This window comes from Rhinolophus sinicus, linkage group LG03 (genome assembly GCF_036562045.2).
Source record: "Rhinolophus sinicus isolate RSC01 linkage group LG03, ASM3656204v1, whole genome shotgun sequence".
Lineage (NCBI taxonomy): Eukaryota > Metazoa > Chordata > Mammalia > Chiroptera > Rhinolophidae > Rhinolophus > Rhinolophus sinicus.
Genome location: NC_133753.1, coordinates 11,740,339 through 11,762,304, shown reverse-complemented (window position 1 = coordinate 11,762,304; position 21,966 = coordinate 11,740,339). Strand labels below are relative to the sequence as shown.

General features: G+C 44.2%; 1 protein-coding gene across 11 annotated transcripts in view; it reads right to left on the bottom strand.

Moving 5' to 3' along the window:
* The window catches only part of TTC7B (tetratricopeptide repeat domain 7B), a 238,820-nt gene that overhangs the window by 65,638 nt on the left and 151,216 nt on the right, over positions 1-21,966 (bottom strand). For 8 of the 11 annotated variants that reach the window (XM_074327041.1, XM_074327048.1, XM_074327044.1 and 5 more), the window contains one exon: positions 5,676-5,792. The exons of the other annotated variants lie outside the window; for them this stretch is intronic. In XM_074327041.1, coding sequence (XP_074183142.1) covers positions 5,676-5,792 — 117 coding nt within the window. The remainder of the gene's footprint in view (positions 1-5,675; positions 5,793-21,966) is intronic. 11 annotated transcript variants of the gene reach the window in all.

The window sequence follows — 21,966 nt, the reverse complement described above, 5'->3', positions numbered from 1 at the left end:
GTTGGCTGCCATGTGTGATGCTGGGTCCTGGAACGCAGCTGGGAGTGTGGGTTCTTATCCTACATCAACCTCTAACAATTAGTCCCTTAGGGCTAGGCCACTTTCCCTGTGCCTCAGTGACTTTCTTGTCCGATGAGGTTAAGGATTATCTTCCTATATAGAACCGTGTAAACTGAGGTCATGAGGCTTCGGAGGGGTTATAACTCCTCGGCACATGCCAGGTGTCATTATAAACACATATACCTACAAACATGCACCTGAGGTTCCTCAGGCTGGCTAATTTTGCCAGACAACTTACTGTCAGCCTTCTGTTGTAATGGTAGGTATGGGGAAGCTGAGGTAAGGACCTCCTGCAACTCCCAAGTTCGAAACCCCAACTGAAACCAAAAACTTAACCTGTGGGGCGGCTGGATGGCTCAGTTGGTTAGAGCACGGGCTCTGAATGACAGGGTCGCTGGTTTGATTCCCACATGAGCCAGTGAGCTGCACCTTCCACAACTAGATTGAAGACAATGAGCTGCCACTGAGCTGCCGGAGGGGCGGCCAGATGGCTCAGTTGGTTAGAGCGTGAGCTCTCAACAACAAGTTTGCTGGTTCAATTCCCGCATGGGATGGTGGGCTGCGCCCCCTGGAACTAAAGATTGAAAATAGCGACTGGACTTGGAACTGATGGGCCCTGGAGTAACACACTGTCCCCCAATATTCCCCAACAAAATTTATTAAAAAAAACAAAACAAAACCCTTAACTTGTGAACTTCACCAACCGATAACAGTAGCATCTATTTCCCCTCAACCTGCTGAAACTATATTCAGTTACCTTCCTTAGTTTATCATCCATAGTTCCTTTTGAGAATAGTACATGTGGATAACTAACTATTCAAAATGGAGGTGCTTTTATTTCCATTCTGAATGTCGTGTCTGATGGAGACTTTTGCTGGATGCTTTAAACAGTTTTTAGTTCTTCATTTACAGGTTGCAGAATTTTAACCAATCAAGATCTGCCTTTGCCATGACCCAAAGAATGTGGAAGAAGGGGCAAAGGGAGGCCTTGGCCAGCCTTTGAGTTTCCTTAACTCTCTCACTCTGGCCAGTCTCTCTGGAAAGCCTGCGGTTGCCTTCCTCTCTCCCTCTAGGACACTGACTGTTTGGGCACCTCCTGTGGACCTGACACCCCTCATCACAGCCCAGTTATCTCCCCATTTCTCTGTCTGGCCATTAGGCTGCCAGGAGCAACCCCCAAGGATGACGGCAGGAAGAGAAGGAAAACCAATCCTGGTTAGGCATTCTAGTAGAGGGATTAGGGAGAGAAAACTGGAAGGAACCCCAAATCCATGGTACATAGGCTGAAGATACCCATATATGTACCCACAACAAGGTAATTTCTGTTCCCCATTAGGACTGAAAATTCAGAGTAAATTGTAGTGATGGTTAAAATTATAGTGGCAATTGGAAGCTTTTCTTGGAAATCCTTTATCGTCCATTGCCACACAGAGGTTAAAAACAAGAGGCGAGCTGGCGGTGGGCTAGGAGTCAGAACCCTGGAGTTCTTGTCACAGCTTTGCCTCTTCCCAGCTCCTGAAACAGGGCCTGGCACACAGTAAATACTGGATGTAAGAGAGGGGCCTTGGATAGGAGACGCAAGTGGAGCAGATGGGAGAGGGGATGCCTGTTCCTCCCCAGGACTCTTAAGGCTGGACTGTGAGAGACAAGGCGAGTACCCAACATCCCTGAACCTCAACTTTCTCATCAGTGAAGTGGATATGATATAACAGGACATTTGCCTGTTTTATGGGGCTACTTTGAAGATGAAATGAGAGCCTACCTTGTAAAAGGAAAAGTTCCACCAAAACGGTTGTTCACTATTAGCATGAAATGGGGTGTCCAACTTCCAGCTGAGCTCAGAGCAAAGCAATCGTCTTTAAAAAAAACCCCAGCAACTTTAAATGGTATTCATTAGTAAGTGACTAAAGTAAGAATCAGGAAGAAAACGTTTTCTTTCAATCTCATTGCTACACGACAGAGATGGCCCAAGAGGCAATGAGAGGAGGGGGAAAGAAGTGGTTACCAATAATAACCGTGTTTCCCCGAAAATAAGACCAAGCCAGACAATCATCTCTAATGTGTCTTTTGGAGCAAACTTTAATATAAGACCTGGTCTTATAGTAAAATAAGACTGGGTGTAATATATAATATAATATGTATAATATAATACTGGGTCTTATATTACGGTTTGCTCCAAAAGACGCATTAAAGCTGATTGTCCGGCTAGGTCTTATTTTCGGGGAAATACGGAAATAAAAACAAAACAAAAGAAGTTGGTTGTCAACTCAGAGAGGGAGCATGCATGGTGGAGGGAGCTTAAATGTGAGACAGACCTGGGTTGGAATCATAGCTCTACGACTTACTTAGTTGGGAAAACTTGGGCAACTTATTTAGTCTTGTTCAGGTTCCATTTTATTTTCCATGAAGTGGAAAGGGCAGTAGCTACCCTGCAAGGCTAAGGCCGGGGTTGACAATCACAGACACACGGCCTAGTAGAGTCCCGGCAGAGAAGGACACCACAATCCCTAGCTGGATGCTGTCATGTTCAGTCAGGGGCTGCTGGGACCTTCTGGCCAGACGTCACACTGCCTTAAGTGGCCAAGTCAAAATGCACCAGAACTGAGGGGGGCCTCGTACACCACTAAGAGAGAGAAGATAAGACACGAGACAGATTTCTATGCAAGCGCAATTCCAATGCAAGCCAAACTGCAGACCTGGGGAAAGAAATACGGGCTTCTGAAATGACAGATCCCTTGCCAAATGTACGCTCGAGAGAACGCCACCCACCAGTTTGCTCGCTGCAAGAGATGTGCTCTCAGACGACAGGTGGAACGCTCTTTGCAAGCTGTCTAAGGCTCAGTTCAGCGACCGGCTCATAGTGATTTTCCTTCAGGCAAAAATAAAGAGGAGGAACGAGCTGTAGAGAACACGAAGCTGGGCCTAGTCTCAGTTTGGCCCCATTACTGCCCTTGTCATCCTCTGTGCCTCCTCGTCGCATAGCTCCGGAGGCTCCTGTCAGCCTCAGGATGGAGCTGGGAGGGGGTGGGGAGCCATGGGAAGCCCTGACAGGTTGAACAGAAGCGCCCGCACAATTGATCAGGCTCCGGAAGTCAGTGTGGACCTTCTCCAGGGGGAAACCAGCTGCCTCCTGCCAAGACACTTTCTGCTCCTGTGTTTTCTTTTTTTTAAGCGGGGATGCTTCTCACGCACTTGTTCATGAGATTCTACCCCTTTCTAGAAGCCGGTGTGACCTGATGGCAGCCTCAAGGCTGTTGGAAGTGTGCTATCCCTGTCAACACACCCGCCCGCGGTGCTTTATTCTCTTGCCAGGGTTGCGCCTGACCGGGGAGGATGTCTAAATTTGTACAATGGTAAGGGCTACAGGGGAAACAGTTACTCACATCCCAGATACAATAAAGTTAAACAAACAAACAAACAGGACGTTCCTTTAATAAGGGGCTGCTTGATTACCAGCCCCTCCCTCAAAGCTTTCTGAGTCGCAGGTGGGAGGAGAAGCTGGAGGGAGTGTTGCCTGGGTCGTCCTCCCGCCACCCCTACCTGCCATCCAGACTCTGCGCCTGGAGCCAGATTCCTCCCGGCTCTGGCCCCTGAAAGATCCTTCAGGAAACGGAGGAAGTACGGACACAGCCCAGGCATTTGGTTAAGTATTTTTAAAAAGCTTTCAATTCTGCTATTTTTTTTCTCCTCACATTCAATATTCTTGGTTGCTAAGTGGGAGGAAATGTGGGGAGGTGGGAGAGGTGTGGAGAACTGAGGGAAAATTGGCAATGTGAAAGCTGATGGATTTATTTTCTCATTTCTAAAGGCAGTACAGTCAAAGGAATGTGCTCCAGCACAGAAGCAGCCAGCTTGGGGAGTTTTCTCCTATTAGCTGGGCTTGTGGCGGAGTCTCCCCCAAATCCTGCTGCGTCTCATAGGCCAGCAGCAGTGAGGGGCTTTTGGGGAAGGTAAAGATGGGCATTTTCTATTTCTGCTTAAAGACTTAGGAAAGTAGAATTTTTTAAAAGTTAAAATGACCTTTATTTACAGAACATACCCACAGAAGAGGAGAGGCCAGTCTCACGACTATCTTTTCACCAAGAGGAAGATGGAACATGGGGCAGAGTGACGTGCCACAGGCTGTGGGTATGAAGGGGACTCTCGTCTGACTCTTGCGACCCCAACTCCGCAAGGGGTCATGTGGCTGCGTGCTGGGAGTGGAACTGGACAGGGGGCTGGCTTTCCAGGATGAGCTCCCTCCCTTCCAGCTGCACTGCCCACGGGGCCTGCAGTCACAGGTCTGTTAATGTCAGTTCACGAAAACCCAGGGCCCTGATTTTGAACTTTTTTTTTTTTAAGTGCAGAAACTTTGTAAAACAAAATCTCACACTGAACCCCACCTGCTCTCTGCTGCTTCCCTATCGCCCATCCCATCTTTCCTCTCCCCAGGGCAGCAGCTGCAGTCCCTGGCCACCAGCCCAGGTGCCCACCTCCTGGTGAACTGGACTGGGCAAGCCACACCACTAGTACACATTCACGATTCGACTTAGACATTTTTAGGCTCCTGACTTTTCAGAGCATAATGTGGGCTATCCATGCATCTTGCTATGAACTTGAAAAATATGTTGAGTGTATAAGCAGTTGTTTGAATTCACTTGAATCATTACATCCCTTTTTATTAAATTACTTCCTTTATAGGGCAAGGCACACTTAGTAATCTAAACGTATGCCAGGAAAAATTGCTCAAGACTTGAAAATGGGCACAATAGGTTATTGGGTGTTTTTCAGTGGCATCGCTGGGGGTTGACTAGTGGATCACCCCCAGATTATCTGCCTCTGTAGGGTGATCCCCTTGGACTGACTGGGACCGACGAGGCCATTTAGCAGGTCTGCAGGCCAAAGTTAGCCTGTAGGGCATGGACAGTCAGGCAAATGAATTTTGTCTGGTCCAGAGATAACTGATTTCCACCCCGCAGCAAAGATAACCCCAAACAGTATATTTTGTTGTCCTATAAGATAATGTTTTTGCATTTATTTGCAAATTAATTTCAGCATATATATTTTTCAAATTCTTCTTTGAACAGGCCTTAACATTTCATTGATTCCCTCACTAGTTAATAAGCAAATAAAAAATTTAACACATGCTTATTTTCTATTTGTTTGACTCATGATTTCAACTCTTGAAAATTATACTTTATCATGCCAATCATGATTTCTACTCTCCTTAGTAGGATGTGGCCCGTTGTCTACGTAGGTCCTTTAAATATTACTGTAAGAATCCTATCTGGAATATATAACTGACTAGTCTATCTATAGAACACCAGAAAGATGATAAGACATGTCACAGAAGTTAAGAGAAATCAGATAACTATCAGTTGTGAATTGAGCCTAGTGGGTCGCCATGGCAGCAAAAGCAAAATAAACCCATGGTTTGGAGATTTCATCAGCCACTGGGAGAAAAATCCCCTTAAATATGGAACATGGGAAGTTCCACAGCTGTTATCTGCTGTTCATGGTGACCCGGTGGTACATGGTGGGGCAGAGGCAATGGCTGCTAAATGCCAATCAGAGATGGCACTGACAGGCAGGGGCCCATGCAAAACCACGCAAAACAGGCTGTGCTGGCCTCTTACCTGGGATTGGTTAGGTTGTAGCAGGATTTCCATATCTGTAACATGTGCTTACAAGTGAGAAGTGCCTCATCTGGGCCCCGGCAAAGAGACTCCAACTTCACTTTGGAAAACAGTAGTCTGTGGTGGGGAGACAAAGGGAGAAAACAGCACAGCTTAAACCAGACGGTCCCCACCCAAACGGAACAACATGGCCTGGCTTAGCCCGGAAAGCTGTTGTACTCATTGTAGAATGAACTGTCCAAAAGTTGGATCTAAGGGAAGGAGTGGCAGCAGGGCCAAGGATTCCAGGACTCCCGCCTCAACTATGGCTTTGCCTGTTTCACCATTAAGGCAAAAGCAGGCACAACGGGACCATTTGTGGTCAGGTGACCGGCATCAGAGCAGATAATTTTATTCAGAACACAGGGATTTTACTAAGGGCATGTTGTTTTAAGAACAAAAGCAATTTATCTGCGAAACTTCAAAAATTCATTAAAAGCCAATCTTACTTACAGAATTACACTGGAGATGTGACTCCTGTCTAATAAATCCTGATTTATTTACAAAATTAAACAGTTGATGTAAATATCTACAAATAACCTTCCACAATGATCCTCATCGTGTGAAGGTGAACAGACCTCGTAAGCTTCAAAAAGCCTGAACTGAAGGTGCGTCAAGACGGGGGCACCTGGCTAAGGCCCACCCTCTTTATTCTTCCCCAGCCCTGCTATTTAGGGGCTAGGACTTCACCAACTCACTCTACAACCACTATCTCTTCCCTGTTTTGGTTACTACCCATGGCTTCACCCTCCATCCAGACCCTTGAGCGCTTAGCTTAGACCCTTCTCTTTCTTGGCCCCTCAGAGTTAGCCCATCCCGAGAGTCTATGTATGTCTCTCTGGAGACATCAGCTGTCTTGGTCCTGGGCTCATCACTGCCATTCTTGTGAACAGCCTAGCATGAGCCCAGACACTTTCCTGAGGGTCTTCTTCTCCCGACTTGCCCGGCTCTGAGAAATGGTACTGTAAGGATCTCCCCAAATCATTTTCATTCCCAGGTCAAGAAACTACAATGTGTCCTTACTGTCTGTAGTAAGTCACAATTCCTCATTGAGTCCTGTAAGGCACTCTGCCCTTGGGCCTCTCCTATTTCACCATCCCACTCTGTGCCATGCATCCCACTCGATGGACCAATAGAATTACTGGCCAAAGGCTATGCTTCTTTCCTAACTCGATGAATTCATGTGCCATGTCTTCAATCTCAGTCTCTGCTCATCCACATCTCTCCTTAATTCTTTGTAAATTCAGCTAAAGCCCGACCTCATCAAGTAAGTCTCCCCAGATACCATGTTTACACCTTTATAGTCTTTACTCAGTATGTATCATATTAGCTGGTGTTTGTTGTTAATAAGAAGAAAAAGAAGAAAAAGAGAGGGTGGCGCTCCTGTTTGTGCAAGGCCTCCTGTGTGTCTGGCCCTGTGCTTGGCACTTTGCAAACAATAGCAGTGTCATCTTTGTAACAACGCTTCTCACTAGGTGGTGTTTCTCTCCTCTCAATGAAAGAACCCCAATCTCTCTCTCTCTCTCTCTCTCTCTCTCTCTCTCTCTCTCTCTCTCTCTCCTCACTTCCACAAGTGCCTTGAATTGTGCTTGGAGGTCAGTGGGCCTTAAAACAGCATTTGTTCACTGACTACTTTCTCTATAAACCACAGAAGATAACAAAATGTTTCCAGTGATTTGAGTTAGATACAAAGGTGGATTCCTCAATGACGCAAGATGTGATAGCCTCATTTGAAGGCATTTTTCCTCTGAGGGAGACAGAATGAGGGTGGTCTTGACCCGTTTACCACCCAAGCTCAGGAATGGGTTAGCACCAACCACTCCCTCTGAATGGAACCCAGGATGCCCCAGGGGACGCTAGGGGCTCCCGAGGGGGGGGGTGTCTAGGTGGCAGCTTTCTTAAACCTGGGATGATGGGACGATGGACAAGGTAATGAGAAGGATGCAATTCCTGGTCTACAAGCAGGTGGACATAAAGAGTGAGGCCAGACGTGAGAACAGGACTTGGCTTCTGCTCAAAAACACTGAAGAAGTAGAAATTCCTTGAGACCTTTCCAGGACCACCTACAAGGAATGACAGCCACTTAGGGTGTCTGGAGGGGATTTTAAGGAGCCAGAAGCTGACTCCTACTGATATCCTCATGAGTCCAGAAGGTGGCTGGAGTACTTTTCCATCCAAATCTTCCACCAAACTGGGGTCAAGTGGGAGATGTGTTACAAAGCAAGGAGAAGCTGCCAATGGGTCACCTGTCAGCTTCTGGTGGAGACCTATCGGAGGCCAGAGACCCTTCTGAATGAGGGCTGGTTGCCAAGCAATTTTGGCCAGGGGAGACCCCGCCTAGGTCCATGGTGGGTCTGAGAGACACACCGAGTTCCTCTGGCTTAGCCAAGCTCAGAGCATGCCTGCCCCCGGGAGGGCCAGGAGCTGGTGGGGAAGGTTTCCCAGCACAGCAGGCAGCAGTGCGGCTCTAAGAGCAATCAAGCATGAGTCCTTTAACTGTACCCAACGTAACAAATGCCAGAGCTCGTCTCTAAGCCTCAGCTTGGGGGAACAGTTCTGTGCAAGGCTTCTTGGCTGGAAAAAGAACTTTTAATTAACGTGAAATAACAGCTTTCAAACACTTGACTCAGGATATGCAGTTGATAAGGTGTGGGCTGGATTTCAGGGAATCAGACAGGAAGAACAATAGCAGAACTGCTGAGCATAAATGATGGAAAAGGCACCTGGAAGTGAAGCAAGAGGAACAGGATGAAAGAGAGATTGGCACAGAAAAGGAGCTGGAAAACAGGCAGGGGAGAAAAAGCCGAGGCTCTCAGCCTCTTCCAGGTGCGCATACAATGGGCAGAAGGCCCTGACAAGCCGAATTCTGACGCTCCCTTGAAAGCACAAGGACAGCAGGAGACAGAGGCCCCGCCGCAAAGAGACTGTGCTCCTTCCCACCATTTCCCCAAACCTCAGCTTGTTCACAAGCAGAGAACACCACCAAAAACAGACCAAGTGATACTTGCCATCATATTTGCCGAACCCTGCTCACACATTTGAAGACTGTTGGAAAACATCTGGCTGGGTGTGTGTTACATTCGCACAGAAACGAGGAGCACACAAGCAAGGATTAGCATTAATTGGCAGTGGTTGATGTCCAAAGAGAGTATGAATTCAATCCACCGCGGAAACCCCGAGGCAAAAAAACGAGTTATGAAAATACTTGTTTTGAAAAAAACCAGCATCGACTGCATTTCAAAACGTGGAACTGTCACCCTGACAGAGAGGGCAGAAGAGACGGCCAGGCTGAGACCATTTGCTGGCCGTATCATCTGAGTCCAACCATGAATCAAATAAGATGTTTCTCTAAAGCATAAGAAGAAGTCACCTGCTGGGAAAATGATCTATTCCTGTCCCTTGTCCCGGGCTCAAAGTTCATAATTTTTTTTTGTTGTTCAGAGACTCATTGAAAACTTACAGGAAATTAACAAAGAAGAGAAGAAACTTGCTAAAATACCCATCTTTGTTACTGAGAGACCAAGTTGAAGGTCTCACACGACACCTGTCATGATCTGGCTCCAGGGGCTTAACCTTGGTCTGCCCACGGCCCATCACGCACAGCCCCCGTTCTGGCCATGATCAACTTCTCCGCAGTGTCACCTTCCCTCATGCCCTTCAGTCTTTGCACATGCTGTTCCTTCTGTCTGGAATGCTTCTTCCATTCATTGCTGCTTTTTACGGATCTACTCATCTTTCAAGATTCAGGTCAAATGGCACCCCTTCACGGAAGCCATCCTTGAGTAATAGGAGCTATCAATTTCGAAATGAAACGGCAATTCCAGAAACTACAAGAGCTTTCAACTGTGGAATAATAAGCTGCAAGCCAGGAAACTTCTGCTTTCAAGACAAGTAAAATAACAATACCAACAGCAGCTGTCAGATACTTCAAATATTTAATCACTGATTCGTATGACAGACAGCCCTGCACGTTAGGTTGAGAATTCAGTAGTAGCCCAAGTTCACACTGCCAGTCATTGGTGGAACAGAAATGTAAACCAACACCCATCAGACTCCAAGGCACTGAACAGGAAACAGAGGAGAATGACTTAACATAGTCTAACCACGCTATCGACACTTAGGAAGACATACACGTACGTATAGTATTTTCTAATCCATTGCCAAATATGTAACACCCTAAAATGTGCAAAGATCTGTGTTAGCTACTGTGAGGAACAGAACGTGGTATTCACTATAGTCCCTTGCCCTCAAAGTTTACAGTCCAATCAGAAAAAAATACCTGATCAAAAATATTAGGCAGGATATCTGGTTTAGGGAGATTACGAGTCTGAAACTTGAGCAGGGCTGTCGGAGAACAGGGCTGCTGGGGTATTATTGTTTCTAGGCTATACCAACATCATTCTTTAAAATACTATCACATTGTCTGTACTTTTTGTGTCTTGCCTTTTTCACCCAAAGGTCAGGCACATACAAAATTCTGGTCATTAGAAGGACCCAGTTAATCAAGGTTTTACTTTTCACTAGAACAAACAGAAATACTATTTTACCCTATTTTTGGAATTTTTTAGAGAATCCCCAGATAACTCTTGAAACAACAAACTATGTTTGGTTAGTTTAGAAAGAAGACAACATGTCCCCGATGAAGCTCTGGGGCATGTGGCCCTCTGACGTTTCATTGGGCACCTTAGGGAGTACATCAGAGTTAGGTTTAATGTCTAATGATCAGCCTGGAAACTGTCCCCAACTACTAGACACTCACCTCTAGTCTCTCACTCTAGTTTAACTTTATTTGGGGCCCCACTCCCATGTGTCCCAGGCTCCACACACCGTCCCTTAAGCTCATCGTAGACCTCACATCTCCCCATCTATGCTCATGGTCCACCTGCCTGCCTGGAAGGCGCTCCCCAGCGCCCCTCCCAGCCCAACTGTAAACATCCCATGGTATGCATCTCCCACGCGCCCCATCCTAGGCAGGATCTATCTCTTTCCTCATCGCATGTGTATAAAATGTATTTTGTAACCTGTTTATTCCTCTCATATTTGTACAGGTGACTATATGACAGCACCCGATAATGAATCTGAATTTGTTCATCCTTTTGTCAACCATTTTAAAAGCACCTATTATGCCCCTGAGGCTCCAAAGGGGAATAAGACATGGTATCTTCCCCTCAAAAGCTCAGACTAGTGTTATCGACGCATCATAAGGGATGAACACAAACCGACTATGGATAAAGCTCCTTGGCAGCACAAAAGAAGGAGACAGGTTCTGCCTGGGGGCCTTGGAAGACGACAGAGAAGTGGGACTTTCACAGCTGGGGTGGGAGGGGCCTTCAGGCAGGCAGCTGGAGCACCCAGAGCATAGGTGGGGAGGTGCGAGCGTCCAAAGGGAGTTCAAGGAATGATGCCTGAAATCTGGGATATAAGGCTGGGGCCCAAGATGAAGCTAAAAGGGCAGCTATTTCTAAATTCTGAAATCTAATACGCGTATGTCTCACAAAGCTTTCTGATGAGGAACTGGCAATGAACATAAATTTGAAAAGTTTGGAGAAATACTAAAGTATAATAATAATTCCCTCCAATCTTATTTGGCAGTATAAAAATACACTCATTAAGTACAACAAGGAGGAAATGTGCAGGTTAATACACAAAACCCTCACTAATTAGCGGATCCGTAAATGCTGTATGCAAGGCAGCTGATTCAGAAAAAAATGGCAGGTACCGTGGACATGTGGTATTTTGTGCTGATCTGTGTATGCACGCTCCTGGGCTCAGCAGGCCAGAAACCTGGTATTTGTCTGCTGAGTGTAGGCAGGGATGCAAGACAGCTGTGCAGAAAAGCACGTGGTATTATTGGCTCAAGGGGGGCAAAGGCCCTGGGGGGCTTCAATACCGTCTCCACATCTCACTTCTGGGGAGCCTGGCGGAGAGCGGGAATGGGGTTGGCTGCCAAACATCCGAAGCAAAGTGAGCGTCTTTCCAGGTAAAAGAAATAATAGATGGGATGCAAGTATGTTGAAATGAAATCTTACACTGAGAGATGGTTTGGCAGCCATGGATCAGAATGGTAAGAGAAATAAAAAGAGCTGTGTTAAATGAAGCACGTGGGGACTAGGAGGAGAGACATGGAAATGTGAAGCCAGAGGAGTCAGCTGGGAACCAAGTCTGAAAGGATGGAGAAGCGGCCATAGCTGGTCAGGGACAGGTATGGGAGCAGCCACACCTCACTGACCCCTCAGAGGGGAATGAGGAGTGTCTTTCAGGTTCCAGTGTGGCTTCCACTGAGGAAATCCATCTCAATTCATTGTTAACAACATTTCTGATGACCTGCTGTGTGCTGGACCTGGAGCCTTTGCATTCCTGGCTGGGATTCCCAATCAGCCCAGTAGTAGAAGGTGGTGTTCTCTGTGAAAAGCAGCCTGTGGTCCCGGGCTGAGTCACTGTCACTGAGAATCAATCCTGTCCCTGGCCTGTGAGCTGTCTGGCCCGACACAGTTCAACAGCCCAATTACCACCAGGTGAGACAATGACACTGGGTTTACAGGTGTGCAAGCCCCAAAGCCGAGAACTCAGACCACCCTGAGGATCCTCTGACAACAGCTGGAAGCATGGGGAGGAATGGAACAGTTCACGTGGCTGCTCCCACTAGATCTCAAATATAGTTTGGGGTGTCACTAATGGTGAATGTTCAACAAATGTCACCAGAACGAATGGTCTACCCGCTCACTGTTACATAGGAAACACATAATGCCTTTGATCACCTGGCTTACCTAATTGCTGCACTGACAGGCTGTTCATTGGCTTGTTAGAAGAAATACGGATTTTCCCAACGAATCCAAAGCTGAAAAAGGCCCTGAGAGGTCCTATAAAGCTTTGCTACTCAGCCTGTGGTCCGGGGCAGGCAGCCCCAGCACCCTCGGGGAGCTTGTGAGAAATGCAGGACACCCACCACTCTACACCCAATGGAACAGAATCTTCACATAACAAGGTTCCCAGGTGATCTGTGTGCAAATTTAGAGCAAGAAGCGCCACTCTAGTTCCTAACTCTCCATCCTAACCTTCAACGGTCTGATATTTTTTTTAAAGACCTCCAAGGAAAAGAGTGCCCATAGCCCCTACACTTAGGAAATTCTACCTGTGTTTATTTCCTTGCCAAAAGAATTGTGGGAGTATTCTGTTCTTCAATTCAGTGGGAATTCTGATCAATCACTTACATTAAGCTCACACATGAAGGGCACCTCCACCCTTGGTCTTGAACAAGACGCTTTCCTTCTTTCGGGAGTGATTTCCTGGTTGGCTTTCCAATGGCTGCTCTCCATCTAGGACCTCCCCAAGTGTCTCCAGTGAGAGTCACTGTACCAATTCAGGGGGTACCATTCACACTGTCACCCACATAAGGGGCACCTCCTGAGTCTGCGGAGCACTGAGTAATCATCCACTGCCATTGTGGGTCCTTCTCGGGGGTGAAAAACTCAAATGTCTTCCAGAGCCAGGCGAGTAAATGGAACTGGGCTGAAGATATCAGGGAGTGTTTGGAGTTGTGCCAGCCTACTCTAAAAGTAATCAAATCCAAATATTGTTGAAATGCCCACAGACCTAATAGAACTCTACTAAGCAGACGTCAGCTCACAGGCCACCAGAAGGAAACCCCTAGTCTACAAGCTTTACAAACCTGAATAACTTTACAAAACCCAAATGCACACATGGACTCCTGGTCTGTTTGCAAAAGAACAACCAAGGCAGGGTTTGAAGGGTGTGGCTCTTCTCTAGGAATAAAGTCCTGTCCAGCAACTGACCCAGGTGGCTCATTGGCAAACTTCTGTCCAGGAGTTTTTAACCACTGAGGAAATTCTAGAAATCTGACCATGGCTGCTCGAGAAGGAGATGCCGCACAATGTGCCGGCAAGTCTGGGGAGGTCACTCAGCATTTCCCCCACGCTGGCCTCGCTGTTTCTGAGACCGTTATCCCAGCCCAGGTTCCCAGATCTGCCGATTCCTGGGAAAACCCACACCATATTTATTTAGTAAAAGAAAGTTCTAGGAGCAGACCTCGCTCTACAGAACTTAGCAGCCCCGCATCCTTGGATGGGAGGCTGCTTGTTACGGGCTCTGGGGACGGTCCCCCCCTTCTCTGAGGATTCTGCTGTGCCACATGGTGCCCTAGTCCCTCCCTCTCCTTCTGACAGGCAGGAACCCCCGTTAGATCTCATATCAGTTCCATTTTGTTTCTCATTTCAGTCAAAATGTCAACAATCTGGAATACACCCCCCCCCCCCATCCTTCTGGTGATATTTTTAGAACAAACAACTGACATATTTAACTGAAATAAATCACCTCAAGAAACCCTCGCTTGGCTCATTTTTTGCTCCTGTGTCAGCCAATAATCTCAACTCTGACTAGGTCCAGGAGCCAGCACCTGAGCTGGAAGTGACCTGGGCGGGATGAACCAAAAGCACCTCTGGAATCACACCGCCCATGTTCCAAAGACCTCCTCCCACGCCGCAGTGTGACACTTTTATGAAGGGGGCCATTTTATTTAGTGATGCCCACAAAGCAACAGGGTGTGGACACCGACAGTCACGACAGTTTCCTGGGTGCTGTGTCACTGGGTGGTGCTGGGGGCTGAGGGCTGCAAAGTAAGTAGGAGGCGGAGAACCTGCCCTCGGGTTTGGTGAGTGGTAGCTGAGCACGTGCCTGCGGCTCAGTAGGTGTCAAAGAGCCATCTGGTAAGTAAACGTGTGAACAGAACGGATTTGAAAGCAAGTCTTCCCATCAAACTAGTCAGGCACTAAACAGAAATACTCTATTCTTCCTGAACCACAAAGCCACTGGTCACTTTGAAATGGGGGAGGGGTGACCCCAAAGCAAGTCTACTGCCCCACCGCTCCCCAAAGGCCATGGCTCTGGAGGGTTTCCATCTTTATTTCTGACTCAACTCCCATGGCCCTGATTTCCCCACATTCCAAGTCTGAGGATGGGAGCTCACGTGAAGAAATGAGACATCTGGGCCCATTTCAGTGGACAATGGCTGATATTAAAAGAATGGAAATCCTACACTCACCTAGACCTAGAAGGGAAAGCGCCCAGGCCAGATATGACATGGACTCAAAGGAATCCCTGAAATTCTGTAAGACAGAAATGGCCCCCTCTACTCCAAGTCAGGAAGGAAGAAGCCCGCGGAATGCTAGGAAGCTGAGCCAGCTCTTTGGGACCAGAGGAGGACAACACATCTCCCTGGATTGGGACCTTGAGTCCTTGCACTTTCAGAAACCTGCCCCTGTGAGTCCTAGCCTGTTTTCCATGTCCCACATGCTCTGTCTTTGCCTCCTGGGTGTTCTTACTTAGTAACTCATGAAGGGTTTGCTTTTGTTTTTTCTTCGCTTTTTTCAGAGGTGCCACGGGAGACCAAAGGCAGGACCTCTGCCTTTGGAGCTTTAACAGCAAGCCTGGCCCCCCTAGGTTCCCCAGACAGTGTGGGTGGTGGTGGCCGCAGTGGTGATCTTTGTTTCTTCTTAGCCACTCGGCACATCCAAAGTAATTCTCCTCCACATAGCTCTGTGAGCTGCATGAAGACAGGGCCGGTTTCCTTAGCCATGGCTCTCCTAAGCCTGGCACACACTTGGCAGAAAGTGGGGGCTCTCTAATCATGAAAGTTGGGGACTTGTTCAAAGGACAGTGAATCTGATCATCTCCCATTGGGTTATTGATCCTCACAAGAATAATTATGGGATAAATTTGGAGATTCTCTACTTTCTCCTCTTTGCTCTCAGACATTTTTGCTTTGTTTTTAAATAGTGAACTTTCATTACCTCAAAATGCAAAAGACCATTACGAATGAACTGACATTCACTTGTATTGGTACTGTTTGATGTTTTTCCACAGTTGGCTGGGTCACTAGCAAGTGCTTTATGTGACCCACTTGCAGTAAGTCCGAGCACACCATCATTTGGTCACATAGTGGGACTTGGCAGAGTAAAAACCAAAATGGACAATAGAAGAAACACAGGTAGATGCATGCTCAGCTGTGGACTAAGGCTACCAGGCTACTCAGCAGGGTCACCACTTTCAACCATTCATTGCACAAACACGTGTAAGTGTTTGCAGCGTGCCAAGTACTGGGCTAGGTTCTGAGAATCCAGAGCTTTACGGGAACACCGGCGCACGTCTGGGGATGATACTCCATACTTTGAATTGTTGAATGAGATAGTTAGGAAAACTTGAGATCTTATACAGAAAAGCAGCAGGTAAATGGCATGCCACCCTTGGGGATGGAGGAATTCAGTGCAGTGGCCCCAGCGTGGCCTCTCCCAGCTGCCAGGCCTTGTGAGCAGCTCCCCTCCCGGGCTGACAGGAAAACCCCGTGACCTGAAGGCTTTCTATCAGAAATAACCAGGAAAGAGGGAACTCTCTAGGAAGGAAGCAGGACACTCCTGTGAGGACTTCAAATTGGGGGACAAACAGTCACATGCACGACTAGGACTGGTCACGTGGAAATGGGGAGAAGAGTGGGCCAGCACAACTCCCCACCAGGGACACAGCTGCTCTGGTCCTGGAGAAAGGAAGGTCCTCTCGTGAGCAAACTTGGCTTCAAATACAGTTCTCCTCCATTTCCTCTTCTGCCCTTGCCTCGTAAACCCAGTTTTCCATTTCTAAGCCATTTTTCATTGACTTTGGGGGGTTCGTCTCTTTTGACGATCACCTGCATTTATGGAAGGCAACACCACAGGCCAATGCCTCACAAAAAGACTCCATGAATAGGCTGGTGCAGCGGGACGCTGCTTCCCGGCTTTAGAAGTCCCCCCGGGGAAGAAGGGCAGCTTCACGACCCAGAATGAGAGAACCCCAAGCCATCTAATCTCAACCTTCCAAGAATGGGGGAACCCTCCACCGCCACACAGGTCAAGAAGTCAGAAAGTTGAGTTTTTAAAAAAATGTGGTAAAATATACATAACATAAAATTTACCATTTTTAAGTGTATACAGTTCTGTGGCTTCGTGTCAGAATGTCCTTCCTTTTGAAAGCTGAATAATATTCCATTGTATTTAGACACAACCTACTTAGTTCATCCATTCATTTATCCGTGGACACTGGGCTGCTTCCACCTTTTGACCATTACGAAAAGTGCTGCTATGAACTTGAGTGTATGATTATCTGTCTGAGTTCCTGCTTTCAATTCTTTTGACTATTTACCCAGATGTAGAATTGATGGATTGTATAGTAATTTATTTTTAGTTTTTTGAGGAACTGTCACACTGTTTTCCTGTGGCTACACTAGTTTACATTCCCACCAACAGCTCATGAAAGTTCCAGTTTCTCCACAGCCTCATCAACACTTACTTTTTTTCTTTTTTAAATAATAGTCCTCCTACTGGGCATGAAGTGGTATCCCATTGTGGTTTTGATTTGCATTTCCCTAATGATCAGTGATGCTGAGCATATTTTCATGTGCTTATTGGCCAATTTTAATATCTACTCTGGAGAAATGTCTATTTGAGTCCTTGGCCCATTTTTCATTCAGGTTTTTTTTGCTGTGGAAAGTTGATTTTAAACTACTGCACCACTGAATCTGCTCCACTTTGATCTGTGGTGCTTTTCAGGCTGCCACCCACTCTCTTCTGCCCAAAGATTCACCTCCCCAAGGGACCGGCATCCCTGGGTTGGTTATCTTGCACTCAGCCCTCACAGACACACTTTTTTTTTTTTTTCCAGACACCCTTTTATGTATCCATGGATCATTTCTCTAATTTAATGACATGAACGGCTTCTTTCCTTGTGGTCCAACTTTCTATCAAATGCAATTTAATGGGTATGTTCATTACTCCATCACTCATCTCAGAGACATAAAAATAGCCTATAACACCTGGCCTCTCAATAATCACTACATCAAAACATCATTCAATATGATAGTTCGACTTAAATTGAGTGTCTCTGAGAGTGTGCGTGGAAGTGAGACAGAGTGCGAAAGAGACACAATCTTACTTGCTAAGTAAGGATTTTTTTAAAAAAAACCAGATACAGACTCTGTTCAAGTAAAGAATGATCCTAACCGTGTTTTCTAGTTTACTGATAAGATTAACAGGGAAGATGGCATAAAAATCCTGCTCACCTGAATTGCTAGCTCTAAGAGAGCACAAACTGTCTTTCTCTCACTCATGGCAGCATCCAAATACCTAGCCTGGCACCTGGAACATAGTAGGAACTCAGTGCTTCAAAGGCAAAGGTTATGAGCACAGGTGTCAAGACCAGACTGCCTGGGTTCAAATCATGTCTCCACCGCTTACTAGGAGCATACTCTTCGACAAATTACTTAACCTCTCTGTGCCTCAGTTTCCCTGTCTGTAAAATAGGGATGATGATGTTACTACCTACCATGATTCTGATGATGATTAAATTAGTTAAAAATGCGTTAAGTTGCCTATAACAAAGCAGTATATAAATGCCAGTGACTATAATTGCTAAATGAGTGAGTGAGTGAAAGTTACGTATGTTCACTTCTTTCCACACAGTGCCCGCTGGTGTAAAAAGAAACGTGGCTGACAAAATCTGCTTTCTCATAATAGGGTAGAAGACCACATACAAAGAAGAGTGTTGTAGAAGAGCCTACGGTCTTCCAATCAGGTGACGGAGGATTTGTTTCAGCATCTTCTGATGTGTCAAAGTTATGGATCAAAAAACACACTTGAAGAAGTTGTTCAAACCGGTAACGATCCCACTTGTCTTTGTATTCTTAAGAGGTTTCAAAAATTACTTTCTTGTGCTTTATGGTAACATTTGATGGTTTCTTAAGTGTGCTGGTCATCTGATGACCTCTCTGAGAGCACATGAAAAAGGACATGCATATATTCTATTTAAATAGGAAAAAGCAAAATTCAAATCAACTAAAAATCTATAATCAGGAAAGTTGCACAACCTCAATTTGTTTCAGGGCAAGAAACTCAACCGCAGCTGTGGCTGCCTTGCTCTTAGCAGCCATTGTAAGGCCTGCCGAATTAGAACAACAATTAGTTTTAGTTATACTAAAGTCTCCAAATGCCACAGTACGTATGACACTATCTGATATATTTTCCAAAGACAAAAACAGTCAGTTCTCATCCCAGTATTTTACCTACAAAGGAATCTCCATGGCAGAAACAAAGTCTGTGAGGGTCTGATCAGAGCCCTGGCCGACAGACGGACGCCTGACACCTACTTCTACCTCTTTGGGCCAATGAGGAAAATTACTAAGTAAAATGTATTAATCAATTAGGAAATTTTTGCCAAGTTGTATTTCAAAAGAAGAAAGATCGAGGTTCTCAAACCATGTACGGTAGACAGTGAATCTATTAGAATTTATGAACACTGTTTATAAAAATGTGTACTCTGTTAAATTATAGTTTGGGAAAAACTCACTGTGTTAGAGATATTTACTACGTAATTAGCAAATATCAATTTTTCATCCTTTTGTTTAGGTATTTAAAAGTTAACGGATTTATAAACACTTTTTTTTCAACAGAAAAATGAGGCAATATAGGAGGAACAAAAAAGACAAAATCATATAGAAATGGCAGACATAAATCCAACCACATCATGAATTATATTAAATGTGAACAAAGGCCTAAATACTTGAGACAAAGGCAGAAATTATCAGAGTAAATAAAAAAGAAAGAACCTACTATATGTTATTGGTAAGAGAAGAAATATTTAAAATAATAATGGCTAAGAATTTTCTAGAAATGATAAAGAATACAAATAATACCAATCCACAGGTTTAAAAAGTCCAGTGAATTGCAAGCAGGATCCCTACTCTTAGCTGCGTTGTCGTGAAATGTGAAATGCTGGCAACAAAAGCAATAAGGCCAGAGAAAGACCGGTGACCCAACAATGAATGAAGGTTAAACCGTGGACTTCTCAACAACTACAAAAGAGCAAGACCACTTGTGTAGTGAGAAAAGGTGAGCCTGGCTGCGCTATACACCTGAAGCTGAATAATAATGAATGTCAACTATAATTTTATACATATATATATATATATATATATATATATATATATATATATAGTCACAAGAAGTGGAGTACAGCATATGGGATAGACAGTGGAAATGTAACGGCTGTATGCGATGTCAGAGGGGTAGTAGATTTGTGAGGGGTATAAATGATAAATATCTAACTTTTACTGTGTTTTGTACACCTGAAACTAATTTAAAAAAAGATGTATATATACAATATTAAAAAAAAAAAAAAAAGAAAGAAAAGGTGAGCCTGGGATGACATGTCCAGTTTGAAAATCTCTTTTTGAGAGTAAAGTCAAATATATTTTCAGACGCAAACTTAGAAAGTTTGCCAGAAACAGACCCTCATTGAAATTTCTAGGGTCATCACTAAACAACAACAACAACAACAAAAACAGAATGTTTTTTTTCCAAATTAGTAAAGGAAAAATACGTAATAAAATCATAACCTACAAGAAGGTCGGAAGGGAGAGGATATGTTATGAAAAAAGGCAGGAAAAATAGAAGGCACAAATGAGATGGTAGACATTAAGACAAATATATCAGTATTTACCATAAATGGAAATGGACTAAATATTCCAGGTAAGACTGTTGGCTTGAGTTAAAAAATAAATCAGCTATATATAAAATGAGCACAAGAGCATATGTAAAATAAAAGAATAGAAAGAGGACAGAAACAGATATTCCAAACACACACACACACACACACACACACACACACGAAATTTGTATGTGTGTAGCTATGTATATGCACACATGTATGTGGATATATGAATGTAGACTTTGAGGCAAAATGAATTACATAACTTATTACATAATGATGAAGGGCTGAATTTACCAGGAAGACACAGCAATTCTAAATGTATATGTGCCTAATAGTACAGCTTTACAATATATAAAGCAAAAACTGCTATGTGGTGAAACAGGACAATCTACAATTCCAGTGGTGTATTTCAACATATCTCTGCTCAATAATTGATAAAGTAGACACGAAAAAATCGGTAAGAATAAAGAAGACCTGACTAGCATTGTTAATAGCTTAACCTAATAAAATACATAAAAATTTACTCCCAAATCCAGCAAACATTCTTTTCAAGCACACATGAAATATTTACAAGAAGTAACCACATGCTGGGCCATAAAACAAGTCTTAACAAATTTGAAATTTATATAGATTATAGTCTCTGAACACAACTCAACGAAGTTAAAAGCCCATTAACAAAAGATAGGTTTAAAAAGTTCATATTTGACAATTATAAAACACAGTTCTAAAATAGCTAATGAGTAAAAAAATAATGGAAATTTAAAAGTATTTAGAACCGAACAGCAACAAAAATTTTACATAATGAAACTTGTGGTGTACAGCTAATGCAGTACTTGGGAAATTTTTAGTCTTAAATGCTTATGTCAGAAAATAAGAAAGGCCAACAGATTAATGAACTTAACATCCAACTTAAATGATTAAGAAGGAAAACCAAATAAAACAGAATAAACTCAAAGAAAATAAATAATAAAAATAAGAACAGAAATTCATAAAAGAGAAAGTATATAGTTGAGATGATAAAAAAAGCTACTGGTTCTTTGAAAAGATCAGTGTAACAAATTTCTGGCAAGACTGTTCAAGAAAAAAAAAGAAGGTACATTAACAGTATCAGAAATGACAAAGACTTAATCACAGATGTATGACAAAAAAGAGTTTAAAAACATTATGAACAGCTTTATGCCAACAAAATCTAAAATTTAGATGAAATGGACAAAGCCTTAAAATATATATTACAATAGCTTACTAAAATAAGTAGAAAACCTAAATATCCTACTATCATTTTTTTAAAAGCATCAGAAGTCTTTCCATAGAAAGAAAGACCAGTCCCAGATGGTTTTACGAACGAGTTCTACCAAAATTTATTATTCTAGGAACAAATAATTCCAATCTCACACGATGATCCAAAACACACAGAAAAAAACTACTTCAACTCATTTTATGAGGCTAGCCTAGCCTTGATGCCAAAACTTGACAAGGATGTAACGAGAAAGGAAAATCACAAATGATTTCACCATGAACATAAATGTAAATGTTCTTTAAAAAAATTAGTAAACCGATTCCATAAAAAAGCTAATATAGCATGATCAGATTGGGCTTATTCCAAGAATGCAAGGCTAATGTAACATTTTAAAGTAACAATTAGTATACTATTCACATATAGTCAATAAGATGGGTACTAGACTTATCGGAGGGATCACTTCATAAGTTATATAAATACCTAACC